At 42.8% G+C, this 25,365-nt stretch overlaps 1 protein-coding gene across 5 annotated transcripts in view; it reads left to right on the top strand.

Annotated features, from left to right (window-relative positions):
• Positions 1-25,365, top strand: part of LOC127432035 (NXPE family member 4-like) — a 66,399-nt gene that overhangs the window by 26,734 nt on the left and 14,300 nt on the right. For 2 of the 5 annotated variants that reach the window (XM_051682802.1, XM_051682799.1), the window contains 2 exons: positions 2,632-3,000; positions 20,953-21,344. In XM_051682802.1, the coding sequence (XP_051538762.1) occupies positions 2,728-3,000; positions 20,953-21,344 (665 nt within the window). In that variant the 5' untranslated portion in view covers positions 2,632-2,727. Of the gene's footprint in view, positions 1-1,050; positions 1,131-1,224; positions 1,402-2,631; positions 3,001-20,952; positions 21,345-25,365 lie in introns of those variants that run through there. The other 3 variants (XM_051682801.1, XM_051682800.1, XM_051682804.1) reach the window with 3 other exon arrangements.

The raw sequence follows: 25,365 nt of genomic DNA, 5'->3' as shown, positions 1-25,365 counted from the left end.
AGGAATGCTAATGGATAGCTCTATCCAGGTATTGTAGACCTCCTTTGTTCAACTCCAACAATGGACTGTCAGACAGTTATGTGGGTGGAACTTGGCATGTGCATTTGGGTAGAAGACAGTCCTTCAGCAAACAATCAGAGCTGCATTATGCTGCTTTGATTACTGTAAAATACTCTGTGCTGGGGTTTTCTGTGCTGTACTTAGACTCAACACATTTCCGGCTATTTTCCCATGTGTTTTCTTTGCAATCGCTTGCGGAGACTGCCACAGCATTAATATAATTCTTTCTTTACCCATGTCTTTATTTTATTTTGGAATGATATACAGGCATCTCATATAACACTGCCCCTAAACAGCCAAGGTTATTATTGTAAACTAAAACTAAATGTAAAAAAAAAAAACATAATTGGAAAAACTGAAACTAAACTAAAATAAATTTTCATGGCTCTGAAAAATCTAAAATAAAAATAATCTTTTATTTTTGAAAATGTAGTTTCCATTTTTGTTGCAATAGGTTTTTAAACCTTTAAACCCGCTATCACCTTATAGAGGTCTGCATCCCGATCTGGGCCTAACAGGACCTGAGAACCCAATGGGTTTCGGGCAGGTTCGGGTCAGTTTTTCCAAGTAGCACTTCGGGTTCAGGTCGGGTTCGGGATTGTATGAATGAAAAAATAAACAGGCTTACCTGACTTGTTTCATGCACACGCTCTCACTCATAGACACCTGTGAATGGACGAGTTAGGGGCCGTTCACACAAACATGTTTTTGCGTGCATCTGTTCTGTTTCCCCATTGTTTTCCTATGTAAACACATGCTGGATGAATGTCTTTGATATTTACACCACGTCTCGCTTTTTCTGAAGCGTCTCGTGCAGGACCGGCACATTTTAAACAACATGTCAAGTTAAAAAAAAAAAAAACTCTGTTTCATTCTTTGCACTGCATCTAGATTGTTTTTAGCGCAGTTGTCACAAAGATTCAACAATCTGAACAAGTTCAGGCTGCATGGAGGGGACTGTTGCAGTGTTTCATATTATTCCAGATTGTTCTGAACCAAGAGTGGACTGTTGCATTGTTTCATTTTATTCCAGATTGTTCTGCACCAAGTGAAGTTTCAGCAAATAAATGGTGAGTTTTTTAAAGATTAGAGTAGACAATCCTTATGTAATGGGTAACAGCATTTTAAAAAGGGATAACATAATTTTTTTTTTTAAAAACACAGCACTTCCAAATGCCACACCAGGAGACCAAATAGAAAAGACTGGCCAGCAGACATGCTAGATCTGTGACACACACACACACACACTCGCACACACTTACACACACACACACACAATGCAGTAAAGCAATGATGCAACTGTTGACAGTGTGAGTCCAGTACAGGAGTGTCACAGTTTGGGTGAGTTTGCTGGTTTGCAAATATTAAGTGATGCCCACAGACCCACAGATTTGTCTTGCTAATTTGAAGTGTAATATATGGATGTTGTTTAGATTGTGATTAGTGATATACAGTACATATGCATGAATCACGAACCCCCCAGCGAACCCCACAGGTGTCCCAGTTTGAGACTTTGAAAATCTGGTCACCCTGTAGAACACACGCTAGCTGTGTCTGGGACTTCAATTTTGACACATTTGAACCTTTATTGGAATGACTGTTCGTTGTGTTGCCAATGCATGATGTTAAAAAAAAGAGAACAGAAACAATAATATCCAGTAATTCTGACTCTCCCCCCCACACACACACAGTCTTTTCACTCATTTTGTCTTACACCATCAATCAGTGATTGTTTTACATTTCATTTGGAATCGGTATAGAGTTTTGTTTGATGTTCAGTTTTCAGAGTTGCAATAAGATTTACTTTCTCATGTCAGATGCACTAAAGAGGACTTTGTGGTTAAAGTTTGGTAAAAAAGAAGCATTCTTAAATCCTAATTATGCATTTTCTTCTACTGTAATATCAGTAATGAAATTCAGTTGGTCTTATTAAAATTAAGATTTTTTATAAGTATTGTTTACAAACTGTACATTTGGGTGTCCAGTTATACGACCCATGTTGCACAAATGCCTGTTTTCCCCATTCTATATATACTGTATCACTTGATATAAAAACTAAAATAAAAACTAAAATTAATGAAAAACTAAAACTAACTATAAAATATTTAAAAACTAAAACTAAACTAAAACTAACTAACAAATATAACAAACAAAACTAAAACTAAATTCAATTGGTGCGATTAAATTTGTCTTGTTTGTGAGGAGGTGGAAGTTGACTCAAGCAACTGCCCAAGTCTCTTGCATCTTCAATCAATACATTACAATACAATAAAATCAATACAAGATATAAAGACTTTTACAAAAAGGTTAAGCACTGGCTAATCCTTTTTATTATATGTTACCAGGGTTGGGAGCAAGCTCAGTTACTTTTATAGTTTAACATTTTCTCTACTCAATTTAGTTTTATTAAAATATATATATATATATATATATATATATATATATATATATATATATATATTATTATTTATTTATTTATTTATTTATTGATTTATTGTTGCTGAAATCATGTTTTTGTACTGTCACTATACAAATGAATATATAAATGTATTAATCTTGGTCCTCTTTTAGGTTTATTGGAGATTCCTGAAGGTCAGAAGATTTCAGCCCCCCAGCCCTAAACACAATCTTCAAAATAATAATTTAGCTGCCATTTTAGTTCCTGACATGGGAATCAGTCATGATGACATGGGAATCAGTTATGATGAGTGGACAAGTCTGCAGAAGGCTCTGGACTGGCTTAGTCCAGATGAAGAAATCACTCAGCTGAATCTGAGCACAAGTCCAGTCCACTCAACATTCTCGATTGTGGAACTCAATGAGAGTTACAAAGTGGGAGAAAAGATTCATGTTACTATCACAGCCAGAGATCACAACAACAACCTGAAACCATATGGAGGGGACTTTTTCCAAGCAAAGCTTTTCAATTTAGAGTTAAAGGTATTTTTCTGAGTATTGGTCTTTTAACCCATATACACACTGTTGCTAAATACAGTTGTCACACTCCTGCTGATTCCTGTTCTGTACACATAGAGATCAATTATCCATAGCAGTGACTAGTGCATTCTACAATCTCTATAAAATTCACTTTGTAAAAAAATTCAGGTAGTGATTGTGAGGTGCAGTGCTGGAAAAATCACAACAGAGTTATTTTTACAACAATGGGTGTTCTGAAAACCCTAATAAGTTCATTGCACTCATTTGATTGAGTAAACTCGTTCCCTCAATTCCATTGAGTAATGGGGTCTCCCAAAATATGAGTATTTAAGTTCAATTAACTTGGTTTTCAAGTAGAGTGAACTTAACTATTTAAGTTGCGTTAACTACATGCAAGTAGACTTAACTCAGATTTGAATTTACGTAAATATTGTTGTTTCTACTGTTGTACATTTGAATTGAATTGATTCAATTTTAGATCAAACAACAGCACAGTTCAAATAAAGATTATAACTGATTCTAGGTCAGTTATTAAATCATTCTTTACAGAAATGCATATATGCACTTCAGCTGCACATGCACAAAGAGAACTGAGATAGTGTGACCAGGGTCCAACTTGACCAAAGAGTCACAGATGGTGATATTACACCAAACAACTATTTGCAACAAAGCATAAATAATACAACAAAAGAGCTAAAACATCTATGAATTCTTAATAACAATTATTTAAATTCCCCAATCTGTTCCCTCTGACCAAGGAAACATAATTCAAGCAGCAACGGATTATGGGTATTCCCCAAAGCCTCAATTTTGTACTCAGTAGTTTGAGTTAACACTTAAATCTTAAATCTATGGATTTTTAAGAAAAATAAGTTCAGTGAACATAAATATTTGAGTTATGAGTCCAAAACTTGACATTTCAAATAATACTTAATTAAGACAACTTGATTTTTACAGCAATGACAACTTTAGGGTTTACAGTGTGCAACAAGTTTTTAAGTTGAGTCGACTAAGCTACCCTGGGAATTCTGGGAGTTCCCCTAGTGAAATATTAATGTAACCACCAGGTTAACCAGAAGAATTACACAGGTTCACTTTAAACAGAGAGCAAGAGATGTGGATGCAATTATAAAAATAGAAAATCTTTATTCAATACAAAACAACAATAAAATGGATACATTTAGGGCAAGCTTTTCAACCAATAAAGCAGCAACCCTCAATTGCACATGCAAGATTTGAGTCCAGTCACAGCCCTCCCCATCCACAAACATATAAATATATATGTAAGAAGAGCTGTTAGTCCATAAAAGTGACACAAAATTCACTTCATCAAACAAAACTCACAATTACAAGGCTGAGGCTTACCAGAAGAAGGCAGGCTAGAATAAGGAAATGATGGGTCCCCAAAAACCACACAACCGTGCACACAAATACGCTACACAATGAAGGTGGATATACACTCACTGAGCACTTTATTAGGTACACCTGCACACCTACTTATTCATGCAATAATCAGCCAATTGATTACAGCAGCGCAATGCATAAAACCATGCAGATATGGGTCAGAAGCTTCAGTTAATGTTCACATCAACTATCAGAATGGGGAAAAATTGTATCTCCATGAATTTGACCGTGGCATGATTATTGGTGCCAGATGGGCTGGTTTGAGTATTTCTGTAACTGCTGATCTCCTGGGATTTTCACGCACAACAGTCTCTACACTGTAAAAAAAAATAATCCTGTTAAATTTACGGTAAAAAACTGGCAGCTGTGGTTGCCAGAAATTCAAAAAATATGGTAGCCACGCTTCAGGCTTTACGGGATGAAATTTTGTTGCCTGATATTTTATGGTGCATTACCGTTTATATTATTAAATGATATAAACTTAATACTTTAACCTTCTGAAATTGTAAAAATCTGCTTTTTGCTTTATATTGTATTGTTATTTAACGTAGTATTTACAGAAAGGAACATGATGACATGAAGTTCATCAATAGTGGCCTTTCCAAGAGCAATGACCAATAAATATGTAGAGACAGTGCTTAGTGTCACTCACACAAACACTAAACACCATCAGGTTAACACATCAGGTTAAAATAATGCAATAAACATTAACTAAACTACATCAAATATAACACAGAACACCCCAATGTACATAACTGATATTAAAAATAAGAAGAAACATACAGTAACTATTCCCATAAAATATAATGAAATGTGATGGGTCACGCTGGGAATTTTTTACAGTGTAGAGTTTACTCAGAATGGTGCCAAAAATAATAAACATCCAGTGAGTGGCAGTTCTGCGGACAAAAATACCTTGTTGATGAGAGAGGTCAACAGAATGGCCAGACTGGTTCGAGCTGACAGAAAAGCTGCGGTAACTCAGATAACCACTCTGTACAATTGTAGTGAGCAGAATAGCATCTCAGAATGCACAGCATGTCGAACCTTGAGGCAGATGGGCTACAACAGCAGAAGACCATGTCAAGCACTTTATTAAGGCCACAGTGTTCTTAACAAAATGATCAGTGAGTGTATATTGTTAAATCAATCGCACCATTTAAAACTTAGGATCAGTGAACACAAATCTACTACTAAGCCCTGATTTAATAAGATCCCAAATAACGGGTACTGATTTGCTTTTGTAAAATATCAAATTGTGTGTGTGATCATGGGCATCTTGCAGGTGATTTGTTAAAAATAACTGTGCAAATAAACACAAATGCAAATATGTTACCCGCCCAGCCTACTTGGATCGAGCACTTGAGAGAACAGCCACTTCAAATATTGAAGTACGACATAATTTGGACATAAATTGTTAGCGTTAAATGTGTTATCAAAAAACATTTGCTCATGAATATAATTTAATATCACATCAGTGCGTGTCATGAATGGGTGTTCTATGTATTTTGGTTCTCAAAGTCTCTGTTTTACAAAAATGACAGCATGATGCACAGCTCAAATCAGATTAATATCTGCCTTTCAGTCATATTAATTTGCTATCACAGTATCTGTTTCTGAAATGACTTTCAGGCTTGATAAATCACTTTGCAGATGCAGTTTAATTCATTTGCATTGACACTGCCCTTTATTTTGCCTAAATTGGTTCATTGTATTAAGCAACCAAAATGTATTGTTTGTTTGTTTGTTGTTTTATTTGTATCCCTTTTTCTCCCAATTTGGAATGCCCAATTCCCACTACTTAGTAGGTCCTCATGGTGGTGCAGTTACTCACCTCAATCCGGGTGGCGGAGGACAAGTCTCAGTTGCCTCCGCTTCTGAGACCATCAATCCATGCATCTTATCACGTGGCTCGTTGTGCATGACACCACAGAGACTCCACTTGTGGAGGCTCATGCTACGCTCCGTGATCCACGCCCAACTTACCCCGTGTCCCATTGAGCCACTGAGCGTGACCATGAGGAGGTTACCCCATGTGACTCTACCCTCCCTAGCAACCAGGCCAATTTTGGTTGCTTAGGAGACCTGGCTGGAGTCACTCAGCACATCCTGGATTCGAACTCGCGACTCCAGGTGTGGTAGTCAGCATCAATACTCACTCAGCTACCTAGGCCCCCCTATTTAAGTACTTTTTAACTGTAAATAATCGCTTTCGGTCAGCAGCAGTATATGCGTTTATGAGAGGTCGTGTGACATATTTGCATTGGCATGTTATGGATCCAATATCACGTTTTTCTCAAGGTTGAGACATCAAGGATGAGTACACAAACACCCTATTGTGAGTAAACAAACAGATAAAACTAGTGAAGCTTCTGTACAGCATTCCTCCTACTCAGTTGTAAACAGCGCTGGGTCGCACATTTATATGTTCTCCTGTGAACGTGCCAAAGTGATTATGTCACAAGCGTGTACTGCTGCTGACCAGAAGCAATGCTTTATAGTTAAAAAGTATTTAAATATTGATCTTTATCACAGCAAAAGCAATCGTTTAGCTTTAGAAGACATTAATTTAACCAGTGGAGCCGTATGGATGATGTTTATGCTGACTGTCTGTTCTTTTTGGAGCTTCAAAGGTCATATCACCATCCACTACTGAGCTAAGATATTTCTTCTATTTTCTAAATGTGTTCTGCTGAAGAAAGAAAGTCATACACACCTGGGATGGCATTTTTGGGTGAACTAACGCTTAAAGTGCCTTTATTTCACTTATAAACAGACAAATAGCCAGCAAAACACAAAATCTTATAAATTCTCATATTTTGATTGTTTTCTTAAATTCATTTAAGCACATTATGTCAAAATAGTTCAAGATTATACTACTCAAATGCATGTGACATTAAATAAACAAATGTTAGGTCCAATGTAATCTAAAAGTAATCCCAAAGTAATCAGATAAGATTGCCAAAAAAAACAGTAATCTAATAAATTATGTAACTGATTAAAATTTTAGTCATTTAATTTGTATGGCTGGCGATTTAACGCGTTAATTCAGTGTGGATAATTTTATAAAACATAAAGCATTAAAAAAATTAACGCAATTAATCATGTCCCCGGACCATAATAAGGAAGATTCCTGAGAAATACAAGCTTGAAATACCACCTGTTTTCTCCAGGGGGCAGTAAGCAAAACTTCAGCAGTATAGGCAACACACAGCTTATACAGAGATCAAACCAACCCTTCAGCAGACAGCACAACTCGAGGACGTGTTCTTGTGTTCAGAACACAGCTTGTTGGAGCGTAAATCCGAACTAAGGGATCTCACGACATGTTCTTCTAAGTATTAAACGTCCTGGTTACTTTCGTAACCTCTGTTCCCTGATGGAGGGAACGAGACCTTGTGTCAATGTAGTGACACTAGGAGTCACTCTTGGGAGCCCCAAACACATCTGCTTTTGAAAAAAGGCCTATGGGAATTGGCGAGTGGAATTTGCAGAGCTGTTATGCAACCACTCATTCAGGTTTTGTGCTGAGGAGCCGAGACAAGGTCCCAGCCATTTCAGTGGGTAGTTCAGTGTTGTGGCAAGAGGGACACAACGTCTCGTTCCCTCCATCAGGGAACGGAGGTTACAAAAGTAACCAGGACGTTCCCTATCTGTCACTCACTCGATGTTGTGTCGATGTAGTGACACTAGGGGTCCCTATACAAAACGCCACAACTAGCTGAACTGTGTTACGTGGCTTGGCGGTGCGAGACGGGAAGACTGCTGTGTGCCTCGTAGCCAGCGCACCAGGCCGTCACGTAACCTCCCCCAACGCTCTTATGAGCGTCGAACGGTCCTTTGGGAACAAGTCAACTGCCCAACAAATAGGGACAGGTTAGCCCAGCCGTGGCCTCTTTTCTTTTTTTCTCCCCAAAAAGAGTGGAATTTGTTAACTGACTGGGGCCCATTAATGTCTACGTCGGGGGGGTGTCACTCCCAAGGGGAAGACACTACGGAGACCACACCCCGCCCAGAGAGGGGGGGATTTTGAGTGGAAATATGTCACATGGTCTTACCGAGTCTTGTCGGAAGTTTGTCATATGGAGAAGTCGCATGGTAGGTCCTACCCGAGGGGGGAGGAGTTTCTACAAATATGTGACTGGGGGCAGAGGTGCCTCTGCCCAAGGAATACGCAGTTTACTGACAGGGAAACTATTTAGCGGAAGATATCACATGGGGTCACCAACGGGGAACTAGCACATGTGAAGCACCTACCCCAGTACAGGGCCTAATTAGAACATGTACTGGGCCGGCAGCGAGTTTCTCCGCAAACTCGTCTGCCACAGGGCTAAGGAGGAAAGTCATCCAGGGATCACAGCTTGTGAACAAGACTGGGAGTCAAAAGCGCACGTCTTCACCTCAAGGGAGGGGAAAGGCGCTATGCGCAAGCGGTATACCTGGTGTAGGGCTTTACTGGTTGTTTAGATCAGTGTTACTATCAGAAATAATTGATAATTATTTCTTTAGTTATTAATTAATATTTAAATTAATTATTGAATCTAACTCATTAAAACCTCATATGGGGCTCCAGTAAATGTAGTGCGCTATGTTTAGGAGCGGGTTTGGTTATTATCATATAATCAATAGAACATTGATTTGAATCAACGTTAGCTTTTTTTAATCCTTTAAATCAACAATTATCAAAGATAATCATTAATTGTTAACACTGATGAAACATTGATTAAAATTAACACTAGCTTATGGATCCTTCAAATTCAACAATCATCAAAGATAATTATCAATTATCAAAAATCAATAGAAAATTAATAAGGATTAATATTGCCGGGGCACCACCCTGGAATCAGGGACTAATAACCAGATAGTATAACAGTCTCAATATTAGTTTGTTTTCTTAGGAAAATCGACATCTGAAGAATATCAATTTTCGGAAAAAAAACAATGAATGAAGGCTTGAATCCGAGCACTGACATCCTGTCAGCATGTGACACAGGTGTATGCAAAACAAACCAAATAATAACAAAGTTTATTTACGCAGTAATATCAATTAATAATGAATACAATGCAGTCAATAAACTTCCGACTTACAGCTACAAACTAAACAGTGATTATGATTAGATATGGAAATCAAAATAATCCGACTGTTAGGCCTGCCTTTGTCTTCTATCTGAATACATGAGGCCCAACATTCCCCCCTTTGGTCTGAAGAGTTGGTTGTTGTCCAGCATCTTTAGAGCAACTGAAAGGCCAAACAGTTCTTGTCGGTTCACAGTAACCTGTGTGTTACGCCATTCATGTATTTCTGATAGGAAAGAAAATGGTTGCACAGTCCATACAGTTCATTACAGTTCACAGAGGCTTTATCGTCTGGACAGAGATTGAGGCACATCTGGGCATAGAACTTCTAGCTAAATCTAAAACTACATTCATCACACATAAACATTTCAAGTTATTGGTAGGCACAGCATTAACTGTAACACAATCCTTTGTTGTTCTTTGGTCATAACACAAAATCAAAGTAGAACCTGACATTGGTTACTAGAACCAAAATGTTAGAGGAAAGAAGGGTTAAAGGTTAAAAGGCTTATCCTTGGAAATGATTGGGGTCAACCTGTGGGATGGGCTCAGACTCGTGTGTAAAACGCGGCTGTATGAGGAGGGAGTTCAGTCTGGCCTGTAGGTGTTGAATGTACCTGTACATGGCGTGTGCAATAATTGCGACGAGCCAACCACTAAGGAGGAGCCACCAAACTGATAGGGTGTTCTCGGTAAGATGACGATATTCTTATGTGACTAGGAAATATAGTGGTCAAGCCAGTCGGTTTGAGACTGAACTTCACTAATTTCATCCCTTCAGCCTGAAGCTGCTGTTGAAAGGTGTCATCAGCAGTGAGGCTGTGACCTCTAAATGCGCCATGATCTCAATTTCTGCATCATGTTTGTCGACATTGAGATGATGGAGGACAATATCATCAATGTGCACGGTGGCTCCTTGGGGAACCGTTAAAAACACTGTTTGGTTTGGTAGTGTTAGTTTAGTGACTGTATCATGGTGGTTGTATGACATTGGGACTTCGGTGGCTGGTGTGTTAACGAGCCAGCGATTGCCTGCTCGCTCTACCCTTGTCTCTGTTCCTTCAACTTTGATGGACATGCTACCTTGACACTTGTTCAGGGAATTCAGCTCTTAGGCCGCAGAGGTAGTTAGTCACCTCTCTAACAAAAGGGTTGCATTTGGACAAACCCAATGAATGTCCTTTGTCTTGGTACACATGTTTAGGTTAGGGATAAGGTAGAGCGAGGTGTCTTCATCATGGTAGGTGAGTGTTGGTGGTGTTTTGAAGTGAATGTGTGCATTACCTCTCTGAAAACAAACATTAAATATGGACTTTAGTCTGTATATATTCTGCCTTTCTATGATGGTAGATTGAGGATTGTGGCAGCGGGGGCGTGGTCAAGCATCTCTCCGGAGAGAGAGAAAGTGGAAAGGGCGCTTACACCTGAGCTAAATTATGTCTAACACCTGTCTCTAATTTCAATGAGCACGGGGAGAGCGGCATAAATAGAGACACACCACAAATAGAAGAGAGAGAGCCTGGGCACCACAGACCGGAAAGAAACAAAGAGTGTTATTATTACAAATGATGAGAGTTTTTTTTTGTGTAGCGGTGTGCGATTGGAGATTAACTTAGTGGATAACGCAAAGACTGTGAGACTGTAATTGTGCTACAGACGCAGTAAATAAATCCTTGCCTAAACAAGGAAAGCTGCTTCTCGCCTCCTCCTTTACAAGGATAAATCCTATTTTGAGGTTCTGAGTATTTACATGGATTGGAATTTCACTGCCAAGACTATATGGCAGGTGTATCTGTGAAGGTTGCACAACAGAGGTAGTAGCAGATCTAAGGATTTGTTCGACAAGGTCTAGGGAGACCAGGTAAGCTGGAATCCTTCCACCACTCAGACTGTTGACTGAGGAGCTAATTTCCCTGATGTCCTGCATTAGATCTCTAACAATATGCACATAAATTGTCTTCTCTGACAAAGTCCCTAAAGCATGCAAAGTGTTATAAGAACGGAGTGCAAATTTACAGTGACTATAGTACCCTGATGGGTTTTACCCAGGCCCTGTAATTGTTCTTGTTGGAGTCGTCGTCTCTGCTGGATTTTTGGATGATGGCGACTTGTCCATCTGAAACTGGCTAACTGTTTCTGGACCAAGTGTTTTCAGTATGTCAACCTGAGCCCACGTGTCCATGACGGCAGTCAATGAGAGGAGCCAATCAGTTCAGTAGGTCCTGGCCAAATAACAGTGGTTCCGTATTAATGGGACATATGTAAACAGGGTGTACTAGCGTCATCCCTTGAAAGGTAATGTCGATTCACACCTGTTTTGTGATAGACGACTTATCTTGTGTGTAGCTTGTGATGCTTATGCTGCAGTTCTGTCTGTAACAGTTTGCCAAGGGAGAGCTTTGCTCTAGCCACCTCTGCGAAGGTGTTGGAACCCATTAAACTTATTTTGGAACCAGTGTCGAGTAGTGCGTGGGAGCTGATGCACCCATGTGTCAGGCGTTGCCCTTACGGTACAGATCGCCCAAGAAGGTCAGAAAGGAGGATGTGGCATGTTAGGAGTGACTGTTTTGGGGAGCAACTTGTTGAACCCTGTTCCCCTTTTCCCGACCTACAAAGTAAACTTTGGGGTTAATGGGAGGGGGTGCATCATCTAGTCATACTGACGAGCTTTCAGCGCCGTGTTCCTTTGAGGAGTTCGGCGGACCTGGTGAACAACAGAGCATGTCAAGTTTCGTTACTAACTCAGTCAAGCATCCCCTAATATCCTCCATTTCCTTTCTCAAATCTTGTTCTTTGAGGGGGTTTGAAACCTTTTCTACACACCCACCTTCTTGTTTGGGTCTTCGTTCGAACCGCGCCTTTCCTTTCGCCCGACGAACGTTTTGTTGTTTAGGCCTGCCGTGACCCTGGGGGTGTGTCTTACGGTGCATTTCAGCGGCTTCTCCCCCTCTGCACCCGCGGAGTACAGAGAACGGCCCTGGGTGCTTCGGCAGAGTAAAACAAAGAGTATATTCTAAATGAGTATATTTTCATGAAAGAGCGGCACACACGGAACGTCTTTTTAAAGATGCCTTTCCGTTTGTGTGTTATTCCTGGTTGCGGTCGTTATCTCTCCGCTTCTGATGGCCACGATCTCTGTCTTACGTGTCTGGGTGTTGCCCACGCGGAGACATCCTCTGTGGATGGGACTTGTCCTCATTGTGAGAAAATGACCATGGCAACGTTGCGGTCACAGCTTGCCTTCGTAAGAAAGCAAGCCACCAAAGCAGCTCCCTGCCTCGGTCCTTCTACCTACGGGTATGAGGCCGCGTCGGTTAGCACTGGGTGCGATTTGGGGCCTTCAATGGGAGCATCTCCGCCGGGTAACCCCCCACGGACCTCCCATTCCTCAGCTTGCCCCGGTCGGGCTCTCTGATGAGACCGCCGGCTCATCTCAGGGCAAGTTCAACCTCTTATTCGGGGCCCGGGAAGACGATGAGTTATCGAGCGCAGCATCGGAGAGCGGGCTCATCCAGTCTGACATGGAGGCTTCGGCTGGGCTTCCTCCTTTGGGTATGGTCGCCCAGTCTCAGGACGACGCAGAGATGACGGACATGCTTTCCTGGGCAGCCGCAAGCGTCGGGCTAGAGTGGAAACCTCCACTCTCCCCTGAACCCTCGCGGCTCGATGATTGGTTCCTGGGTCCAGAGCACCACTCACGGCCGCACCCCACCCCGCCCCAGTCCCTTTCTTCCCAGAAGTGCATGTGGAGCTGACAAGATCATGGGGAGCACCTTTTACTACCCGATCCCGATCTTTCAGCTCCCCCGCTCTCACTACTCTCAATGGTGGGGCGGCCAAGGGGTATTCGGTGATCCCCCAGGTGGATAAGGCACTTGCGGTGCGCTTGTGCCCACAGAGCACCGCCACCTGACATGGGCGCCCGAAGCTCCCGTCCAGGGCTGTAGGTTTACGTCGTCTCTAACGGCTAAGGCCTACGGTGCCGCTGGACAAGCCACCTCCGCCCTGCACACCATGGCTCTCCTGCAGGTACACCAAGCCAAGGTGCTAAAAGAGCTGCACAAGGGTAGTTCTGACCCGGGATTGATGCAGAAACTGCGCTCGGCGACCGACCTCGCTCTCCGGGCAAAGAAGGTCACGGCGCGGTCTCTCGGGCAGGCGATGTCCACCCTGGTGGTCCAGGAGCCTGGAGTTTGGACGTGTGGCTCGTGCTTTCCAACCCGTCATGATGGCTGACCTGGACTGTCCGACAAAATTTAGTTCGCCAGGCACCCCCCCAGGTTCAGCAGCGTCCGCTTCACCTCGATGAAGGGCGAGAATGATGGACGCCTCCAAGAAAGGCTGGGGCGCTGTATGCAACAGGCACACAGCCGCCGGCTCCTGGACTGGCCCATGGCTGCGTTGGAACATCAACTGCCTCAAGTTGTTGGCAGTACTGCTCGCCCTGTGGAGGTTCCGGCCGTTGATCCAGGGCAAGCATGTGTTGGTCCGGACAGACAACATGGTGACAGTAGCGTACATCAACCCTCAAGGCAGTCTACGCTCCCATTGCATGTCACATCTCGCCCGCCGTCTCCTCCTCTGGAGTCAGCAGCACCTCAAGTCATTACGAGCCACTCACATCCCGGGCGACCTCAACATTGCAGCGGACTTGCTGTTACGACAGGTTACACTCAGGGGAGAGTGTAGACTCCACCCCCAGGTGGTCCAGCTGATTTGGAGTCGATTCGGTCAAGCACAGGTAGACCTGTTTGCTTCTCGAGAATCCTCCCACTGCCCGTTTTGGTACGCCCTGACCAAGGCACCCCCTCGGTATAGATGCGCTGGCACACAGCTGGCCCCCGGGATTACGCAAATACGCATTTCCCCCAGTAAGCCTACTTGCACAGACCCTGTGCAAGGTCAGGGAGGACGAGGAGCAGGTCATCCTAGTAGCACCCTACTGGCCCACCCAAACGTGGTTCTCGGACCTCACGCTCCTCGTGACACCCCGGCGAATTCCCCTGAGGAAGGACCTTCTTTCTCAGGGACGGGACACCATCTGGCACCCGCTACCAGACCTCTGGTATCTCCACATCTGGCCCTTGGACGGGACGCGGAAGACCTAAGTGGCCTACCACCCACGGTGGTAGACATGATCACTCAGGCTAGGGCTCCCTCTACGAGGCACATGTATGCCTTGAAGTGGCATCTGTTCGCTAAGTGATGTTCTTCCCGAAGCGAAGACCCCAGAGATGCGCAGTCAGATCGGTGCTTTTCTTCCTGCAGGAGAGGCTGGAGGGGCGGCTATCCCCCTCCACCTTGAAGGTGTATGTAGCCGCCATTTCGGCACATCACGATGCAGTGGATGGTAGGTATTTGGGGAAGCACGACTTGATCATCAGGTTCCAGAGAGGCGCTAAGAGGTTGAATTCCTCCAGACCGTGCCTCATCCCCTCGTGGGACCTCTCTGTAGTCCTTCGGGGTCTACGGGGAGCTTTCTTTGAGCCCCTGGAGTCAGTTGAGCTTAAGGCACTCTCTTTGAAGACTGCTCTCCTGACTGCGCTTACTTCCATCAAGAGGGTAGTGTTGGGCCTCATGTATTCAGATAGAAGACAAAGGCAGGTCTAACAGTCATAAAAGCCTGATCACACACACCAAGTCATAAATCTTACTGATAAAAACCATGCCAAAATCAAACAAAGGGAGTCCAAAACAGACTACAAATCAAGTCAATCAAGACGTCGCTGATTTCTCTGCCAGCCTGCCGAGAATCAGCAGCCGTACCGCCCACCAACAGAGCGAGGAAACGGCCTCCCGTCATCACCCGAGCCTCGAGGAACCAAGTTGGAGTTAAAGGACGGATGAACACACATTCTAGCTGCACCCTCATACGATTCAAGTAAGAGGTTTACGTCTGGACAGAGATAGAATTATAGTGTGTTATTCTTGTGTATCAAGGTTATTGCTTGTACAGTTTATGGACCGCCGAGTCCACTCATTGCGGCTAATACTCAAGGTATTACTGTAATGTACTACTATCACGAATGAGATCTGCTGTGTTGTAGTCCAACCACATTGGACTGTTGTGCATTTCCGCCATCGCGGGTGAGACCGGCACACTGAGTTTATCCATCAAAGAATCAAAGACCGCGGGATGGTTTACGAGCCGTCCACTGCGTCTCTGAGTGATAAACTAACAGCTGCTTTCTCTCCCACGATCGTGAAACCGGGCCGTCACTTTGTTCTCTCGCTCTCTCGTACTAACCACACACACACACACACACGTGACCCCTCACAAAAATTCTAGCACACACTTATGGCTAGTAGATAACTTTGTGATAAAGCTCAGCTTTGTCCCTAAGTTATCGTACAAGTGGAGACACGCGGTAAACTGGTAGACGCCATCGACCGGTTTCTCTCCGCCCACATTCGCGGCCATATTCTCTGGCCGGAAATCTCACGTGACATACTCCGAGTCACGTCCGCCATTTTGTGCGAGTCCCTCCTTACACACACACACACACACACACACACACACCTTCCTCATATGTTATAGGATTATTTTGGTTTCCATATCTAATCATATCACTGTTTAGTTTGTAGTTGTAAGTCGGAAGTTTATTGACTGCATTGTATTCATTATTAATTGATATTACTGCATAAATAAACTTTGTTATATTTCAAAGAGAAGTGTTTTGGTTTGTTTTGCATACACCTGTGTCAAATGATGACGGGATGTCAGTGCTCGAATTCAAGCCTTCATTGTTTTTCTTTTTGAAAATCGATGTCGATTTTCCTAAGAGAACAATCTAATATTGAGACTGTTATACTATCTGGTTATTAGTCCCTGATTCCAGGGTGGTGCCCCAGCAATATTAATCCTTATTAATTTTCTATTGATTTTTGATAATTGATAATTATCTTTGATGATTGTTGAATTTGAAGGATCCATAAGCTAGTGTTAATTTTCATCAGTTTTTCATCAGTGTTAACAATTAATGATTATCTTTGATAATTATTAATTATTGCTAATAACCAAACCCGCTCCTAAACGTAGCGCACTACATTTACTGGAGCCCCATATGAGGTTTTAACGAGTTAGATTCTATTATTTAATTTAAATATTAATTAATAACTAAATAAATAATTATTAATTATTTCTGATAGTAACACTGATCTAAACAACCAGTAAAGCCCTACATAATATTGGTGCCCTGTGTGAGGCATCCTACATGCCAGTTCTGTCACAGTGTGTATGCAAAAGAATCCAAAGTAATAACTTGAATCATTACTTCAAAGTTTGGTTCTGTTTGACAGTTGACTTCTCTCACAACTTGCCAAGCATAAGCCAGTTTGGTGTGAAAGTGCTCTTAATAGTGAATTAGAGGTTGGCAAGTTTACTATAGTCTGCTCAAAGTCTACTGTTGTTGTTATTTAACTCCTAACGCTTTCACCTAGATGTTACAGAGAGGTGCCAAGTCACCTCACTGACGTCTACCAAAGAGAAAACGCAGTGAAATTTGCACATTACATAACAGTAGACCGTAAGCCACAGGTCGAAGCCTCTCACCTGTGCATTTGTGTCAGCATTATAGAAACTGTAACACAACAAGCTATCAGAGCCACTGTGTAGCAATAATTTTTACTGCCCCAGTAAAATGAGTCACCAATCACCCCGCGTGACTGGAGCTGACGCTCCACAGAGGTTAGTCGACCCAGCACTGCAAGATGTGGTCGCTGCTGTCCTCCGTCTCTCCGTAGAGGAAAGAGATAACCTTAATGGCTACAATATTAGTCATTGCGATGAAGCATTGCAGGAACTAGTTGATTATGTCAACAACCCGGTCGGGAAGCCAAAGCACACGATCCAGGACCTAGTGGGCCAGATGTTCCTTCTTCATCAACGCAGAACCCAACTGCAAACCACAGAGCACCAGGCCCAGCTCGCCCAGCTGCAGAGCAGCTACCAAGCGGTGCAGAGGGAAAATCTCAGCCTGCACCAAGAAGTTAGGTGCACCCAAGCTGAGAAAGTCCAGGCACAGGAAGATAATGCCCAGATGCAGGAGGAAAACGAAACCCTGCACAGGCAGCTTCAAGCTGCCCAGCTAAGAGTAGAGTCAGATCAGGTAAGTGCAGCTGAAACGCACAGCACAACATCTGACATAGAAGAGGGCCCCCTCTTTAGCGCTACGCATAGAAATGTGCCCCTGAGAAACCCAGGGACACACGCTAGGAGCCGAGCTGCCCCTAGTGGTACAGTCTCTGACTTCGTCCTCCAAGACACCTTTCAAGCTCCTCCAGCGGCCCGCTGGTTGGATGCAGGTGCCACTCCTTACAGTTGCCCCCCTCAGTCAGTTTTCAGTCATGCCACCGTGCATTTCAAACCGACTGATTCCACACCACGGAGAGGGGACAACTACTTCCAATCCCAGAGTGGTGTAAGTGACTCGAAGTTCCCTTTAGTCAGGGAGCCATACGCAACCCGGGGTCCACCCCCAAGCGTCGACTGGACTCCTTCCCCACCATGAAGGGGAGGAAGTCATCCTCATCACTATAGCGATCAGAGTGACTATGGTGTTTCGGATGACTCGGACGACCCGTGGTCATACCGACACCAAGGCTTGCGCATCCAACAACTCGAGTCCCTCGCAGGGGACATAGAACGCTTTGACCCAAGTAATCGAGATTCAAACATCGACAGTTATCTCAGAGAAATTGAGCACTGCCTGGTTGACTTGCCTTATGCTTCGTCACGTGAAAAACTGAAGCTCATATGGAAGACCACGGTAAGGAGTGTCCATGTGTTCATGGAAACACTACCGACTGGTACCTGAAACCGCTACTCAGCTCTGTATAAAGCCCTACGCGAGGAGTATTCGCTGTATATCGACGAAGCCTCCGCTACCATAGCTGCTTTCACCATCACCCAGAAGAGGCATGAGCCTCCGTGTGAGTATTACAGACGCCTGAGAACCACGTACTTCCAAGGAAGTAACGAACCAGGTCTGGAGGAGGAATGAGCTTTCAAGTCTCTCTTCCTTCACAACCTCCACGAGTGCGTGCGATATGACGTCACGATGCACTGCAGAATGGGCAATTCCACCATGCAGGAAATCAGAAGGTACACGCATCTGGCATGGGAGACACGCGTGCACCCTGCCTGAGGGCATGAAGATGACGCCAGAGTCCTGGGGATCCAAGCCTCAGAATATGCAGACCTAGCGCTTGAAGGCAACTAAATGCCTCGCGTTAAGGTGAATGTTAGAACAGGACCCAAGAGGTGCCGATCACCCCACCAGCAGGGTAGGCAACAGAACCAGGGGGGTGGTGGACCAGTTTGAGGTGAACGGAAGGGAGAATTTAATTCAGTGCACTGAATGCAACCGCTCGGCTCCAAAGAGAAAATCTGAATGAGTGGTTGCATACCAGCTCCTTTTATACCCGTATGTCTGCAAATTCCACTCGCCAATTCCCATTGGCCTTTTTTCAAAAGCAGAGGTGTTTGGGGCTCCCAAGAGTGAACCCTAGTGTCACTACATCGACACAACGTCGAGTGAGTGACAGATAGGGAACTACATTTAACTTGACACAGCGACCTAAAAGTTTTATGTTTATGACGTGACGCAACCAAAGTGAGACACTCCAAAAGCATCAGTCTGACGCATGTGTACATTGAGTGAACCTTAGACAAGCTCTCATACTAAATTTATGACTGATTGACAAAATTCACTTGCAAAATGGATTGCTGTGAACTGTATGCCAGTAATTGGCTCATGTTCAATAATATGCAAATATACAATACATTGGATTCTAAAGCCGCTTTTTGTATTGTCTTATCAATGCTTAACTCCTCTGCCTCAATAATGTAATGCATTTTAATTATCTGAATATTTTTATAATATGTATATATATATTATTTGTAAATATTTAAAGATAACTATTTATAATTATTTCATCTTATATGGAATTATTGTTATTTGAGGGGCTTTCTCAGCAAATATTTATATATGCGATTAATTGTGATTAATTCGATTAATTAATCGGGACACCATGTAATTCATTCGATTAAAAATGTTAATCGTTTGACAGCCCTAGTAATTTGTAATCTTTACAAGATTACAATTCTGAAGAAATCTACCCAGCACTGTGTACAGGTATAGAGGAAGTTCATGGGTTTTGGATTTATAAACTTAAAGGTGCTGTATGCAATGTTAGCCATTGTAAAGTAGGGCTTTACGTAGACATGCACCCTCTTTTCAAAGAAAAGCACACACAGATATATTTGAGGCCATTATAATCAGAGATGGAGCAGGAGAGCATCTTAATTTCACAGGTATGGAAAATTAAATATGCAATTTGATGTCAGCAAACTCAAACAGTTACATTGACTTTGTACAGATACTTGGACGCTAGCACTGTGACAAGGAGGAGGGCGGGCCGGGTCGTGACTACGCACGCCCGGCCCCCAATCTTGCTAATCAGCCGAGGACAGGGATAAGTGCAATGAGATGCGGTAGTTTGGGAGACGGAGAGCTACAGGGCTGCCCTGTATACATTTATGTTTGTGTGTCTTTGTGTTTAAGTTTATTAAAAATATTACTTTGATGCTTCGATCGGTTCCCGCCTCCTCCTTTCCATTGAACCCTGTTACACACTGGTAGCAAAATAGCGTTCTCACATGACAAACGGACAGCTATCTAACTGACACTTTCAGCTTCGTTTTGGCTGCCCTGTGAATGCACAGAATGATTGACAGGCAGAAAGTGCTTCAGAGTATTCTGATTGGCTAAACAAAGTATCTAACAGCAATCTGATCTGATCCATCATTTTTTACAGCTGTTTACAGAGCCTAGCGCTGTCATAGAGACAGGTGTGATATTTCATGTCACCTATTTCAGTGATATCTGACAGGTAATAGGAATGTTTTCTGTGTTTCATTTAATACAAAAAATCACTTAGAGCACCTCTAAAGCACTAGCTCCTAAAATTTTAATTGAAGGACTTCAACAGGCACCTGCTTTCAAATGCTCACATGCTTATTTGAGTGCAAGCTCTGTTACCCCTTTTCCACTTAAATCTTACTGGTTTTTATGCCAGAGCTGTCAACTGAAAACCAAAAAAAAGCGCTGGCGTCACATGGTAAATGCGGTAATAATGCGGCTGCGTGAATGTACAATCAAATGCGATGCATGGTGAAATTGAGCTTAACTTGTATTGAACACGGAATATTCCTTTAAAATGCCCATCATCCAAGGGCAAATACAGTAGGGTGAAAACAAACAGGTGAAACCAACTGCACAACTCAAAATGTAAGCTTATTTATTGACAAATGTTTCTTTTTTCATGTTAATGATTTATTTACAGTGTTTACAATGTTTCGTTGTAGGATAATTAGCCTCAAGCTGCCAAAAACAAAAACAAAAAAACATGCTTACAAAGTAAATAAAATATAGTTTATTACATTATTAACCTTCTTTTTCATTGTTTTTAGAGGCAGGTGTGTTTGGGGAGGTTGTCGATCACCTGAATGGGACTTGGGAAGGCCAGGCACAAGTGTCTGTTCGTCTGATGCACTCCAGTGAGGCTGTGCAACTACTTAAAAAATATGGTGAGTCGCCATTCACACGTAGCCACTATAATGGCTACTTTGAAGGGCCAGGGCCCAATGGATCCAGAATCAGTGAAGTAGTAGAATGTAATCTTAAATGGGGCCCAAATGGAAGTTGGATTAAAGGCAACTGCTGCTGCGAGTATAAGGATGTAAAAACAGGGACGGTGTGGCAGTGCCTGAGACCAAAGTCACTGTCCTGTGACTACTGGGTTTTTCATGAAAGAGGAGCTTTTGAAAGCCCATTAAATCCTTTTGAGAAGCAACTTTATACAAGGTAAAAAGACACCTGTGACAGTCCCTTAAAGCAAACATCCAACACATACAATAACATAACATGTTTTCTTAAGCACTATTCCAACAGTAATTGTTTCTCTGTATGATGTCTGACAAAAGAACATTTGGATGGCTCCTCCATGAATAAATGTGCATTCGGGCAGCAATTATTTCAAAAGGGGACAAGTACAAGTACACAACACAACACAACACTTGTCACTATTCAAAGTGCTTAATTTTGGTTTAAACACACACAAATTTGACTATATGGGAGTGATAACTGCATTCTACAATGGAGTTCACTACTGAAATATTACCTCGTTAAAAAAAAACACTATAAATCAACAACAAAATTAACACCACATGTGTTAAAATGTTGGCATGTATGTTTCTGGTGTACAGTGTTAAGACGTTAAATAATTGTTATTGTTATCCAGCCTGATCTCATTAATATACGTAGCTATGTGTACGTTAATATTTGTTTCATTTAAATGTACATGTTTGTACGTTTGGATAGACACTAAAAACGTACAATAAGGACATTTGAAAGCATCTAAAACATTTTTACGTATTTACAGCTTTGGAAACGTAATAAACTTAGAAAAAAAAGTGATACAAGTGGCAGGAGGACTGACACATAACCGTCAGTGTCAGCTTCTGCCAGCCAGCGAACTGGAGCGAACAACACAAAGACAAACCCTTTATGCTTGCGCGACCCACTTAAAGTGTAGAGACGTGCTTGGCGCCAAGTTGGCGCTCACAGGGTCGCGCAAATGGTTTAACACTCTTGCTAATGCCCGTGTGCCAACGCCTCTGCGTGGCAAAGGTGGGACGTGTGCCTCCGGTTGTCAACCCCTGGGCAAGCCTTTTGAACAACTCCTCAATGTACACGCAGTCCGTTCCCTAACCCACACCCCCACGCTAACGGTACAGCATACAGCGCAAATTGCAAGACACAAAAAATGGAAAAATATAACATTTATGATAAGTCAATTATTCTAAAAAATAATTTCTAAAGTCACAATTTAGAAAAAGTAAAATTTAAGAAAATGAGAGAAAAGATCAATTATCTATTCTTGAAGTAACCGGAAAATTTTTTAAAATGAAAGTTTTAAACTGTTTTTCTACTTTTGCATTTGGATTGGTATGGTCTGAAAAATTAATTGTAAAGCATTAAACGGAGCTGTGTCCAAGCTGATTTCACAAATTTTTGTAAAACACTTCTTGCATTTTCTACAAAAAATTTATTTAATAACTTTAAAAAATGTCATGTGGTGTAACCATCAAGTAAAAGGTATTAAATACTTTCCTTTCACCTTGAAAACATGAGAATGTATGCAACGTAATCATTAACTTAAAAAGTTTTCAAAAATATTTTTCGATGTAAAAATAATTTTTTACAAAAATCTTGAATTTTTGAGTCCATAATATCAAGAAGTTTTCTCAGGATTACACAATATGACATGAACAAAATGTGCCTTTCAATAAAAAAAAAATATATATATATATTTAATGATATGACAAACAGTCTTTTGGGTCTAAAGTGGTCCTCTTTGTTTTATGTTATGTCACATTACAACAAAATGGCAACCTACAAGTTGGTTACACCAAGACTTTAATTTGGTTGTCAAAAGTTTTTCAAATATTCCTCATATTTTTTGTTTCACTGCTTATTTTTTAAGAAATAATAATTACGCAATAATAATAATAATAATAATAATAATAACTAAAATTTCTTTTTAAAAGATTTTTTGCTTTTAATGGGACTTTCATTTTTTATTAAAATTTTTACTGTCTCTGGACAGTTACACCATATGACATGTTTTGAATTAAGGCCCAGAAAAAAAAGAAAAAAAAAAAGAAAAAAAAATTGTAATTGTTTTGTGTGACTTGCATTTTTCATGTATTATTGAATAATGTAATAGATCTGGACAAAAAATTTGCATCAGGTTATTGATCCTTAGACATTTTGCTGAATATAAATTAACAGTTGATGGTTCAAGTACTGATGGCATCCCATCCAATTTAAAAAAGAAAATGTAATCAATAAGCAGAGTCCAATGTCGGACTGCACAAATGGCCACTGTAGTTGCAGTGTCAGGTGTGATCTTTACCCAGCCTGGTCTCATGAATTTTACAACATTTTTGCAAAACTTAAATTATGTGCTTCATAACAAGTTTGGCTGCACTTTTTAAGTGAAATGTCCAGCAGGGGGAACCAAAACAGAGCGAAATGAGGTTGTTATCAGACATGGTTTTTAAGGTGAATTTTAGATAGAGGTTTTAATAAAACGTTCCTCCCTAACCATAAAACTTTACTCTAAACTTAACCAGTAGTATCTGAAAAGAGAAATGAGAGTTTAACAAAACAGACATTATTAACCTTAACCAACACCTAACCTTAACTGATAGTGTTTTAAAATGCAGAAGCGAAATGAAAAGCAAATTTTCTGAAGCAACCACGTCAATTCATGTTGCTTCAATAACTCTGTTATGTCACGTGTCAGGTTGAGTTCTTGTCTGGTTTTGAACCACGGTCCACCAAGCCAAGGCATTGAAAGAACTGCACGAGGGTAGTTCTGCCCCAGATTTGATGCAGGAACTGCGCTTGGCGACCGACCTCGCTCTCCGAGCGACGAAGGTCACGGCGCTGTCTCTCGGGCGGACGATGGCCACACTAGTGGTCCAGGAGCGCCACCTTTGGCTTAACCTGGTCGAGATGGGCAAGGCCGACAAGACACAGTTCCATGCTGCCCCCATTTCCCAGGCGGGCCTATTCGGCGACACCGTCGAGGACTTTGCCCAGCAGTTCTCGGCAGCGAAGCAGCAGACAGAGGCAATCCGGCACATCCTGTCCCGGCGCGGCTCAAGATCCCGCACCCCGTCTGCTCGTCGCCAAGGGTGTCCCCCTGCGGTGACTGCACCGGCTCCACCGCAGCCCGCCCCTTCAGCCCGGCCCCGGCATGGAGCCCACCACAGGAAGCAGATGCCACCTGTCTCACAGCCAGCGTCTAAGAACCCACGGAGGTCCTCAAAGCGCCCCTGAGATGGGTGACTCAGGGATGAATGAACCCACTCACTCGGAGCTGGTAAAAAGACCACTCCATCCCCTGGTGGAGGGCTGGGCAGAATCTTTTGTTGACTTTTTTGATTTCGCCGCATGCCCAAGTGGCTGCGGTACCCAACAGTTCAGCAAAAGAACGGCTTCCTTCCTCCCTGGGTCACATACCCGGTGTGTACGGTCGTCACCACGACTACCATCCACAGGTTATTTCTTGCAGGATTGGCGCTCCAGCGGTGGCCTTCCCGCCCCTGAGCGCCCAGCTGTGGCACATGGCCGCCCCCGATGTGGCAGTCTCCAAGGGATACAAGGACAGGCCTCTTCCTCCCCCATCCCAGGCTGTTCCGGGGGTGTCCCTAGGCTCAGCACGGCCACAACGTGGTGTGGCACCTCGAGCTCCGCCCCGCCGCGAGGCCCCACCTGCCAGTACGTCCGATGACATTGTCCCCTTGGTCCCCCTTGTGTGGAACTTGGACGTGTGGCTCGCGCTTTCCAATCCATCGCGATGGCTGATCCGGACCGTCCAACTCGGCTACGCAATTCAGTTCACCAGGCGCCCACCCAGGTTCAGCGGTATTCACTTCACCTTGGTCAAGAGCGTAAACGCTGCCATCTTGCGCGCAGAGGCCACTACCCTCCTATGGAAGGGCGCGATAGAAACTGTCCCTCCAGCCGAGATGAAGAAAAGGTTTTATAGTCCCTACTTCATCGTACCAAAAAAAAAGGCGGTGGGTTGCGGCCAATCTTGGACCTGCGAGTACTGAACCGGGCTTTACACAGACTCCCGTTCAAGATGCTGATGCAAAAACGCATTCTGGTGAGCGTCCGGCATCAAGACTGGTTCGCGGCGGTAGACCTGAAGGATGTGTACTTCCACATCTCTATCCTTCTTCCACACAGACCCTTCCTGTGGTTTGCATTTGAGGGTCAGGCGTATCAGTACAAAGTCCTCCCTTTCGGC

The sequence above is a fragment of the Myxocyprinus asiaticus genome, chromosome 41, assembly GCF_019703515.2.
Source record: "Myxocyprinus asiaticus isolate MX2 ecotype Aquarium Trade chromosome 41, UBuf_Myxa_2, whole genome shotgun sequence".
Classification (NCBI taxonomy): Eukaryota; Metazoa; Chordata; class Actinopteri; order Cypriniformes; family Catostomidae; genus Myxocyprinus; species Myxocyprinus asiaticus.
Note: the sequence above shows the minus strand (reverse complement) of the source record. Positions and strands in the feature narration are given on the sequence as shown.